The sequence below is a fragment of the Accipiter gentilis genome, chromosome 14, assembly GCF_929443795.1.
Source record: "Accipiter gentilis chromosome 14, bAccGen1.1, whole genome shotgun sequence".
NCBI classification, from domain to species: domain Eukaryota; kingdom Metazoa; phylum Chordata; class Aves; order Accipitriformes; family Accipitridae; genus Astur; species Astur gentilis.
The window spans coordinates 24123895-24136077 of record NC_064893.1 but is presented as its reverse complement, the minus strand read 5'-3'; the positions used below and the strand labels follow the sequence as shown (position 1 = coordinate 24136077).

General features: G+C 38.4%; 1 protein-coding gene across 2 annotated transcripts in view; it reads left to right on the top strand.

Moving 5' to 3' along the window:
* PREX1 (phosphatidylinositol-3,4,5-trisphosphate dependent Rac exchange factor 1) overlaps positions 1 to 12183 on the top strand; it is a 179341-nt gene that overhangs the window by 108093 nt on the left and 59065 nt on the right. For both annotated transcript variants that reach the window (XM_049816575.1, XM_049816574.1), the window contains exons 8-11: positions 1031 to 1146; positions 2135 to 2284; positions 5712 to 5859; positions 10014 to 10114. In XM_049816575.1, the coding sequence (XP_049672532.1) occupies positions 1031 to 1146; positions 2135 to 2284; positions 5712 to 5859; positions 10014 to 10114 (515 nt within the window). The remainder of the gene's footprint in view (positions 1 to 1030; positions 1147 to 2134; positions 2285 to 5711; positions 5860 to 10013; positions 10115 to 12183) is intronic.

Genomic DNA, 12183 nt, shown 5'->3' with positions numbered 1-12183 from the left:
CTCCAACAGTTGTCTTTAGGAAATGATCTAATAGCTCCAAGATCTCAGTCCCTGTCAGTCTGATTGGATGTAAATATAGGGTGATCACTAAATGTCTATTTGTCACTAAAGCTAGCTGTAAAAGGAAACATTGTTCAGAAAAACTTGGTGATTCTCCTCTCACCTCAGTTTATCATAGCTATTTCACTTTGACAGAAATTTTTTCCCCAGCTGTTTTTATTGCAATATTCTTTGAATCTTATGAGCTCCTGGCAAGTTGCCACAGCAATCCCTTCTCTGTACAAAGTTTGGACACCTGCCATCTGAAATGATGATCATTTGACCGGTTGTGTTTTCATTCACATAGCAGGGTTGTTCTTGGATATTAAAGCTCAGCAGGTGTCAGTTGGATAGTTTTAAGCCTATTCTAGACATAAAAATCAGAACATAATTAGCAATAAAAAGTGCTTTCCTGAAATGTTTTACAAGACATTTCAACAGAGACACTATAAAGCTTACGGATAAGGAGGTAAACTTTGGTGCAAAATCACCGCAGCAGCACTTTCACAAATGCCACATATAATGACATTTAACGCACATATGACAGACTGTGTGACACTACCCTATTTACATGTTTCATTTCATATTTGAAACTTGGTACACATACAACAAATTTATCAAAGTTTTAGGCAAACAAAGGAAGTAAATCTAACATTGTGTCAGGTGATACTGTAGCTTTCATCCTAAAGCCACACACAGTTCAGTTGTACTGGCATTTCAATCAGTTACTCATCAAGAATGTAAATCTTGAAGGCATCCCAATCTTCACATAATCTTGCAAAATAAACTCTTTATCGCTGTACTGGCACTGTTGTATGATTATCTTTGTGAGCTGATTGAGTATTCCAATTATTTAAAATCAGAAACATGGTCAAATACCACAAAATGCTACATTGGAATCCTTTTTTAATGGTCATATCAGATTGATTTATGCATATATGTGTTACGCTATTTGCTTATGTGTTGCTAACAGTCTAAATCCTAATTGCAGAGTTACTGGAAAAAAGCCATCTAAACGGACAAAGTCAATCAATGGGTCCCTTTATATCTTCAGGGGCCGAATAAATACAGAAGTCATGGAGGTGGAGAATGTAGAAGATGGAACAGGTAAGAGACCAAATACTGTCTTTTAACAACGCAGCAAGTCCAGATCTTATATTGGAAGTTGGTACAAAAGTACTCGTCCATCTCCTTTAATGAAATATTAAGTAAGCTATGTAACTTCTGATGCATTTCTTATTAGATGAACTTATATAATTGAAAGACTGGACATGCTGTTAGGCACTTGTCCTTCATTCTGAAATGACCTTATGAAGAGTTTGTGTACCCAGAAGCTTGTCTATTTTTTCTCCTAATCCAAGTTAATTTAGTAAAAGATATTTTATCTTCTTTCCGTCCTTTATTTTCTTACATCTTAAGCCATTACAGCTATAATAACAGAACTTCTGGATCTTCTTCTCATTTAGAATATTACCAAATATTAGTCTTAGCATCAAATGAGTAGCATGGAATGTGGCCATGAATGAAATATGGGAATGGCAGTTGTGTTACAATTTTTGTGTTCTGACACAGGCAGGAAGAAGGATGGGTTTCTAATTTCATCCTCAAAGGCCACACCAGCCCCTGCTCCTATTGTTATAAGTTGGGAATTAATATTATGTCCTTTAAACAGTTGACACTTAAAGAGTTCCCATGTCCTGTGGACAAAAATTCTTACAGTGCAAGAAGTTAGCATGTCTCCAAAAGTTCAGAACAAATAACCTAAACAAACATCATAGACTTTTTCACTGATGTCATTGTATTTAAAATATTTTAGTTCTTCTTCTGAGGTAAAATTACAAAGTGTCACTCTTAGGACTGAAACAGTCAGTCATTTGAACAGCCTAGCCATGGATACTTCTATTAATATTTGTACTTTCAGAGTGGTAAGTAAGAAAACAGTCACACAGACAGTCAGTAAGACTGATGCATGAGGAACATCTTCAGAAATCAAGCTCTTCAAAGGAGAAAATTTTAAATAAGGTGTCCCACAATGATCTGATTAAAGTAGCAGGCCTTCTGTTCACTGTATGTATTGTGCTTTGGGTTTTTACAGCAGATTACCACAGCAACGGCTATACTGTGACAAATGGCTGGAAGATACACAACACAGCCAAAAACAAATGGTTTGTTTGCATGGCCAAGACTGCAGAGGACAAACAGAAATGGCTGGATGCTATAATCAAGGAAAGGGAGCAGAGAGAGAGTAAGTGGATACTGTATTTTCCAATGCATTGAATGAACTTGTGTACAGAGGAGAAATGTACAGGCATGTATAAGTATCCGAGAGAAAAAGAAAAGGTTGCATTTTTTCTTCCATGGGCAGAATTAAAATCTATCCTTAATGACAAGGAGAATCAAGTGGTTGAAAACAAATATTTCTGAATGTGTGCCTTGGGGTTTTTATGGACTTGTGTCAGTATATTTATTAAATAAATAACTGACCAGAGTAAGTTTCTTTGATGCATTGAATTACTGCATTGAATGCATTGAATTACTGTGAAAAAAAATTTACATTTAATCAATTTCATTTGTTGGTCTTTTATTTGTAAATAAGATAAAATTTTATTGTATTTATTGGTAAAAGCAAAGAAAAAAATCCAGCTTGCAACCTTTTTCCAGAGGCAGTGACACAAACTCGTTCTCACAAACTCAAACTCGTTCTCACAAACTCGGCCTCCATGATCTTGAAATAAACAGAACAGCTCATGGAGAAGAACTCTAGAAATCGACACTTAGACAGAACAGTGTCAGATGTATGCAGATGCTTTTCACTTTTATCTTTTCTTGTGGAATGAAACAAAAGCTAAGCTTATCTTGAAATGGTATCGTACAATAGAAGCAAGCTCACAAAGCCATGGATCAGGGTAGGTGATAAAAGTTCTGAGTTCCTTTAAAAGTTGGAACTATCTTTCACAAGTTAACTTGCTTCCCTCTTTGCTCAATGGGAACAATAATAGATCATTGCCAGAGAAAATGACACTTATTTTAAAACATTCTGTGCCTTTTAGAAGTCGTTTCCCATCGTTTCCCTCTCTGCACATGCAACTCCATTAAAGATGTAATTGCTCATTTATGCTAATATTGAAAGAGGGCAGTCCGAAACCCTTTTTTAGTAGTGGATTTTCAGAACTTGTACTTGCTATGCAATAATGCTTTAGATTTGTAAAGTATTTTAAGAAAGTTACAGATCTGTCACTAAAGTTTAATGAAAGCAGAGAATCTAAGTCCTGTAATGTCCTTTGAAATCCAAACCTTAGTTTTTATGTTACAATACTTTGCATCTAATCTGATAAACACAATGCACATTGCAGTGTTATTTGTTACCATAGAATATAACATACTGTATCATATATAAACTCCAATACTTTTGATAATACCAAGGATACAGCCTTCAAAATGTAGATCAGGCATGGTGTAAATTCAAAAGAACTACCTGAAGGCATGAGAGAGAATCAGTTTTGATTTTTGCTTATTGGTCAGTTCTGCATCCCACTCTACTGTAAGGGTCCTGATCTTCCACATGATGGTGGGTTTTTTTAATAAAATACATTTCTTGGCTCTTACTTTTACCCTCAGAGTTCTAAATCATATCTCTCAAAGATCCAGTGAGTTTCCATTTCATAGTGAGTTTTCCCTTTGTGAGGTCGCTAGAGCTCTGCAGAATTTCCTGTGCATCAGGTAAAATGTGTGAGGAGAGAGAAGGTTCAATAAGAAGTAAAAAGACAGGACTAGAAAAACAGGCCATATATAAACAGGGAGCTTGAGAATATGGGGAGGTGATGGAAATAAATATTAGGAAGGGAAAAGAACTATTCCTTAATAGAAAGTTTCTCAAAGTTTTCCATGCAGCATTGTCTAGTAAGAGTGGGGTTTTTTCTGAATCTTTTTGTCATATAGTTTTATGATGTGGCAGCTGATGACAGGCACTCAGGATAAGCATGGATATTCTGGCAGACATTCCAGGCCTTACTGGAAAATCTCCTTTGGATCAGAGTACTTACAAAGTCACAGAGATATCAGTGTTTGGATTAGAAAGCTTGGTGAGATTTCCAATTCTGTAGGATGAGTTGGGTAGAATGTGCATTCCAGCCTGCCATTTACATCAGAGCCTGGGGAATTCAGTGATGTAAGACCAGCAGGAAACATGTATACTATTACACAGGCTGTTTTCTATCACAAGTTCACGTTGCAAATTAGCCTCAGCTACACGTGTCAGCGTTTGCATTGGATTGGATCACAGTATTGGAGAAATAAGAAGATGGAAGAATAACGGCAATAAGCCAGGGGATTTGTGGAGCCAAAACCTTTAGCCAGATATTGGACACATGAAAGAAATACTGTATTTGAAAGACAAAATGTTGTGCAAGACTAATTTCTGGAACGTGCATTTCAAGCCTCTAAAACAAATGCATTAAACGTTTACAAAAAGCTAGAAAGCAGCTCTGATGACACAGAAGACTATTAATTCATTTTAGTATCTTAACATAGAGCAACAGGATTTATGTCCAGTGAGGGTGAACTGCTCTTCCCAAAGAACGTACAGGTTTCATTTTCTAGCCTTAACGCTGATCACTTAAATTCTGCCTAATGTCAATCTCTGTAAAAATTAGGCATGTAAGTACAGGACCAATTCAGGCTCCCTGTTTTAAAGCTAAGCCTAGAGATGTCTCAAATCTGTGCCTTTGTTTTGAACTGCAGAGTTGTCTAGATTTACAAGTTCTAGAATAACATAGCCAGAAAACAAAATTATTTGTTCAGGCTAGAAGAGACAAAACATCTACAGCAACAAAAACAGCTTTTCTCATATGCTGTCCTCCTCAAGCAATTTGCAAATCTAAAGGGAAGAGTGCCAGAAAATGCCAGTTATGACAATAGTTGTAACATAAGACACCTATTGTTTTCAGAGATCATCCTCCTGACTGTAGCAATTTTCAAGTAAACATGAGAGATGTGGAAGCTCATACAAAGTGGATGTGAAATTTTCTCTATATCCAATTATCTATCATTCCTTAAATCAATCGGTATTTCTTTCATTGACTGGATAATGTGATTGTCAAACTGTATTTTTAGCCTCAGTGTATTAGTAAATAGGCTAATTAAGAAAGGGTGAGAAAATAATGTTCCTGTCTAGTTTTGATTTAGTTAAGGATGTGAATTTGATTTCAGCAGTTTTGTATTTTTGGCTTCAAGTAATAGAACACTCAAAAAGTCATCTGCTCTGTCAAGCATTCAGCTGCCTCGAACAAGTCTTAGGCCAGCAGTTATTTCAGGGTCAAAAGTGAAATTACAACAGGAAATCAGTTTCAGAAGGTATATGTTTTATCTTGCTTTGGAACTTCTCTGTGTTCTGTAAATCATTCTACTTTGTGTGATGTGATGTAACCATAAGTTTAAAGCTACTTTTTAAAATGGAGAAGAAAAGCTGCAAGCATCTCGGTGGTGCTAACTCACCAATGACAGTTTTTTACTCAGATAAATAAATGACCCAATTTCTCTCTTTTTTTGGGAAAGAAGTCAGTTAATTTTTGTGTTTCGACCATTTTTTTTTCTGTTTGGCCTCAGCTTTTGACTTTCAGCAAACACTTTATCTGATGTTAAGGATCTGAGAGAATTTCTGCTTTGTATTCCAGGTTTGAAACTGGGAATGGAGAGGGATGCATATGTCATGATTGCAGAGAAAGGAGAGAAGCTGTACCAAATGATGATGAGCAAGAAAGTGAACCTTATCAAAGACAGGAGGAGAAAATTAAGTACTGTTCCCAAGTGCTTTCTTGGCAAGTAAGTGGCATTTGAATTGAAAAGGCCCTTTCATACCAATTAAAAGAATGGACTCTGGATTTTCTGTGGATGGTATTGTGAGGTCACATCAGATGTGCTTTGATGCCGCTTAATTGAAAAGGCCATAACCCCTATTATAGTTGTGATTTATTAAAATTAATCATTGATTTCTATTTTATGCCATGTGCAGGCTGTACAGTGACAGCTCATTCTGTTGTACAGTAACTCGTAACAGCTGTTTCAAATCAGCAAAAGAATAAGAAAAAATACCTTAACTCCCACAAGCTCAGGGCTGTTGGTGGCCTAACCTGTATCCTCTTTTGTATACAAGCAAATGCTTACCAGGTGATGTTTAAATACAGCAGAACTGTCCAAGTCTCAGGATTGAATTTAGAATTTTCCTGTTTGTCAACAGACACAAATGAAATTTTGTGCATCAGGAGACCTGATGCATTTGTTAGAAGTATAGGGCTTTATTGGCTGGAAAAAAGCTCTTTCACTTAGGCTAGATATTACAAAATAATTCTTAAGAATGACATGTATGAAGCAGTAGAAGAGAGACCCCTTGGACAAATCAGATCAGAGATGAGGTATGGTAGCAGTGGGGCTGTTGTAGGGAAATGTCCTGCATGGCATATAGGGAGAAATATTAGTTGACCTGAGAAGACTTTTCCACCTCAGCTGTTTATGATTCAAATGATTAGTTGTGGGAGGAAAAAAAGTTCTGAAAGGCAGATTATCCATTCATTCATTCATTTCCCTTCCCCCCGCCCCCCCCCGCCCCCCCCCCCCCACCCCCCCCACCCCGGTCTCTGTAAGGGCAGTTTGTAGGCAGCATTCCTTGTGTACAGGGTGTGGAAATGATGCATTGTCTTTCTGCCTGAGAGAAGGCAATCTGGTAGCATAGGCTGGCAAGATTTAGTTACTTTTTTCTTCTTCACACACACCCCCTCCCCCAGTTATCTTGCTGGATTCAAATTGAAACCTTTAAGCTCTGATTTTGGAGGCATGATATGGCATTTCCTGTTTTCCATGCAACAAGAAGTACCAGATCAGAAACTTATGTTCTTCCAGTGTTGATATACATGAGTCTGTTGTGGATTCCCTGATATTTTGCTTAGTCTCAAGTGTTTCCTGGGATTTCCTGCTACTCCTTTTTCTTCTAAAATGTCTGTTTTCTTACATGCTCCACAATCTTTCCTGCTCATTGCCCTTAGGAATGGGTAACTGAGCCCAGACTGAGATACCTACAGGTATCCTGATCTCTAACAAAAGCATTATTTCTGCTAATTTTCCAGCCTTCCCCATAGAAAATAACTGCTGATAAGTTTTCAACAGTCACTTGTTGGTCCAGTCCTGGGCAACTCAGTTGAGTGCAATTCAATCAGTACAATCTGGTCATGGCTAGCAGACTTTGGTATCATTCCTGGGGCTTCCCCTGAATAATGCATATTAGCTGTGACGTATTCATTTTTTCAGATATTCCTGCCTAAGGGAGTCACTAATAACTGTGCTGACATGTACTTAGTGGTTTTCTGCTACATGCAGCTAAGAGTAACACTAAGGCCACAAAAAATAATTTTTCTCTTGGTCTTTGGATATCAGATAACATCTAATAATTCAAGAGCTAAAATGTGTTTGCAGGGGAAAAAAAAAGCATGAATTAATCCTAATACCTTCAGAAATCACACGCATTTATTTATAAGACTGTTTATTGAACTTAACTTCAGCAACTGACTTGCTTGAGTGCAAATCCATTTTGCTAACCACTCCTCAGTTGTACTGGCATTTAGGCATGTGACTAGTGATACAGTGGGAAAGATGTGTGTTGGTGCCAGTTTGTGTAACTGTTATGCTTGCTATGCTTCTTTTCAGCACTGCACTGAATTGATTGCAAAACCTTGAACTGTATTGAACTTGTAATAGAGAGGATCTATTAACCTCAGTAGACTCCAAACATATCTGATCAGATTGCACAAACCTAGATGGGCTGGATTTTCCAGTGTATTTCTTGAGTAGAAACCCAGCTGTTTTAAGTCCCTTAATTTCAGAGGTATAGTTGGGAGATGGTGTCCTGACTTGCGTGCCAGATGAGAACTGAGCATGGCAGCACAGTTGTACTGGAGAACTGCTTAGGACAAGATGAGGAAACAAATCAAGCTTTGTCATCCACTTTTTGGGTTGATGCTTTTTTAACAACAGTCCAGCACATACCTAAAATCCTCTTGGAATGTTTCTGGATCATGCACTTTCAGTGCTTATAAAGCCTTCAGAGCAAACGATAACTGATTTTGCTTATGAATCAAATGCCACAGAAGTCTTAAAGTAGCTCTTAAGAAAACCATCCCATGGTTCTGAAGCTTCAGGGCTGTGAGAGTAGCATTCAGTTATTTTCCTTTTTCAGCTTGCAATTTCAAACTTTCAGAAGACTGCCTTACCTTTATAATCCAAATAAACTCCAGGGACACAGTTCCAAATAAAAGCAGCAGGAAAACTAACAGGGTAGCGGTGTTCCCCTGAAGTTTTGGGCAACTGTTTAAGTGCTATAAACTGCCATAGACCCATTGTGCTTGATGGAAAAATGTATAGCAGCTGGGCATCTACCCTGGGTACTTAACACGATTAGAGCCATTGGCCTGCATGTCTGTGATGGGGCACTCCACAGAGTGTGTCTTGTATTCTCAGTAATGAGTGTGGAGGATCATTCTTACTTTTCCTCCCTCTGCAGTTTATATTCTGTTTCAGCTTTTAAATACTTTTAGAAACAGTTGAGAATCACTGGGAAATTGAGAATGAGCTCTCCTTAGGAGATAGAGAGTCTGACTCATCACTACAGTACTCTGGCTTTAGGAGTTTTACAAAACTCTACTGGTTTCCATGGGATTCCCCTGGCATACTTGAATAGATTCTCCTGCTTTTTCTACATTATGACAGTTACAGAGTAGCCCCTCAGCAAACCGAAGTTTTCAGTACTGACATTGTTGTTATTCTAAAGGCAAAATCAAATACTACCTACAGCTTAGATGAGTCAGCTCTGATAAACATGAAGAGACTAAAAAGACTTCATTTTGAACCCACAAGTGGAGGCATGGATACTGGTGTTGATAAGCAGCAAACCTCTGCATGTTGGCAAGCACCCAAGTGGTTTACTGAACTCAGGTTTCCCATATGTCACTCTGCTTTCATATATTCCTTTTGTTCTTCCCTATGAATTTAACACATTTCTAGTATAATCACTAATTAACCTGGCAAACAGCTCAGCTCCCTAGGGCTTTGGCAGTGCTCTATTCGTCAGGTTTGCAATGTCCGTTTTTCTGTACTTACTGTTTCCAATTGAGTAACATCCAACATATCTATCCATTTTTGGCTTTTATTCTGCCCATATGTGCAGCCCTGCCCTTCACCAGAGAGAGATTTTGTTTTGTGCTGCATGAGCAGGCAGACTTAGCACCTTTTGTCTATAAATTAGAAGCATCACTTATGTATCTGCCAGGCATCAGCTCCAGTAAATGACCTTAAATTAACCTGTCAGTGGGACTTGTGCTCTCTTTTACTGCTGTGTGCTTGAATTCATTAGGTTGAATCTTCTGTCTTAAGTCTTACTGTGATTCCATTAAAGCCAATGCAATTACACCGGGGGGGGGGGGGGGGGGGGGGGGGGGGGGGGGGGGAGGTGCGGAACGATGACACAGAAACCAGACCCAGTGAAGAAAGGTAAGCATATGTAACTAAGTCAGACCACAATGCTTGGAGGGATAGATGTAGCTGTTTTCTCTACTGTCCAACTTGGTTTTAAGGCAATCAGTTAACCTTGCTTTGCTTTTCCTTCTTGGATATCTGGATTGCTCAATAAAATAAGGATTTGCAGCATCTTTGTAGATCCAGCCGATTCTTTCCTTTTTTGCGTATGCCAATTATGAGCTAGGGGAATGGTGGGAAAAGTCATGGATAGGAGATCTGGATCTTCTGCAGAGCATTTCCTCCAGAAATGAAGGAAATTGAGCCACCTAATAGAGGTATTGTCTCATCAAACAATTTTCACACTTTCTTTAAGGAGAAAGTCTCCTGTGGTTGACTGATGACTTGCAGAGGCATGTATCTGCTTATATTCAGAGCGAAAAAGCAAATAGTTTCTATTCTGCTTCCCTTTGCAGTGAGTTTGTATCATGGCTCACAGAGATTGGAGAGATAAGCAAACCGGAGGAAGGGGTCAACCTGGGACAGGCACTATTGGAAAATGGAATCATTCATCATGGTGAGTGCTCCATGCCATAAAGAGATGTCAGATTTCAGTGATGCCCTGGAAATAAGGGTGGAAAACTGACTGCAGCTGTTAACATGATGTTCAAATACTCCCCTGTACCATACCATCAAATCCTCAAAATGTTTAATGACTTTTGGGATTAATGAGTGGGCAAATTTATGTCTTGAAAACAGGACTTGTTGGGTATCCTGAAAGTGTTAATGCTTGCAGTTGCTTGATTTCTCTGCAACATCTTTGTTGCGGACTATGTCAGGTGTATATTCCTTTGTACTGTGTATTTGAAAATCTGTAGTGATCAATATATTCAGCTTTCCATATGAGACATCAACAGTACAGAGGATAGTTGAGTAGTGCTCTTTTAGAATGGAGCACAGGTACAGAGTGAAGGGCTCTAGACAATGGCTCATTCTTTCTAATGAGACTGCTTGTTGTAAAGAAAAGAGACGATGGAGGGTTTGTTGTGGGATTTGTTCTTTCTAGCTCATTTGGCAGGAATGTCTCTCTTTAAAATAGTGATCCACCATATTTCTTCATCACACCCAGCAGGTGACCTTGAAGTGTTGTGATGAGGGGTATTTTAGAAGAGTAGGATAGTGCATACAGAAGCACTGCATGACCAAAGTAGCACAAGATGCTTGTTTGAAAATTCTCTCTGCTATCTGCATTTCTGCTAAAATAAGGTCTTTCTCCAGATGATGTCCTTTAAATCCAGATTTGTCCTGCTGTTTCCTATTGTTTTCGTATTGCATTATGCAAACAGAGCAATGTAGTCCTATTCTAGTTAAATAGCAAATGCCCCAATTTCAACATTCAGGTGAGTTTAGCTGCAAAATGCACATCAAAGGAATATAGTATATAGGTCTTAAGTCACCAGTGGTCTACATTTCCATACAAAATTGGAAACCAATTTAAATAGGGGAGCCATTTAATTAGACTAGTCTTGCTTTAATCTCTTGGTAACTCAGCTCCACAAACTTGTCTTTCAGGTGACAACACCACTGTTAAGAAACTATGTCTGTTGTCTTCCTTTAACACATAGAGAAATCTAATATGAACAGTACCATAATTCTTCATGTACATAAACTTCTACCTCCAGGTACCAAGACGTACTTTCAGGCACATTCAGACTTTGAAGGGCTTTGAGCATGAGCTCAAAAGTTCTGAATGCTTTAGAGTACCTGGCCCTAACTGTGGCTTTGGAGAACTGAAACACTCTGGCTCCAACGTGTAGGGATCCCCCTTTGGATGAAGAGTGCTCTTTTGTGCTCACACCCTTACTTGCCTACATTCTGAATGTGTACACTTGCACTGTTGGTGCAAAAAGCTCTACTGAGACTTTTTATTTCATTATGACTGTTTACCTTGCCATAACTTCATGCTTTGACACTTTGAGCATTGTCCTTTTTCTCTAAACACATTTACAGCTCAAAGTAAGTTGTGCTGTTACATCTACTGTTCCCCTTATTCAAATGCCCTGTGAGTAAGAAGCATCCAGTTTGGTTTTAATGTTGCCTGTAGTTAGAGTTCCTGATGTTAGTGTCTCCAATGACAGTTATTGCTAGACATTGGAAGGTATTTGCAATGCTGCATTTACTGAAGGAAATATCCCTTGAGATTTTGATAAATCATTAAACATGAAAGTATCCCATTATGTGTCTCCTAACATAGCAAGAACTTAAAACTTAAGCACCATAATGATACCCTTACCCCTATTCTACATTAGGCAATATCTTTAATCTTTTGTTTTCGCTTGGCATAACATTACTCTCAGGTGAAAACTGCTGATCTCTCTCTCAGCCTGCCTGAGAAGCAGAGCCATAGAAGATTGCTAAATGCTGAGCTCTGTGTGTTTTATCACTCATTTTCCTCTGTATCTCCTTTAATTCTGGCTATTTTATCTGGTGCTGCTGATGTGGAAGTGCTGGTACCTGTCACAGAGAGCAGAAGTGATCAGAACCTGATCTGCTGTGTGCCAGACACAAAAGACACTTTCTGGAGTTTTGATTCTCGATTGGATTTAGAAATACAAAATCCAGAGCATACAGACACTCAAAGAATTC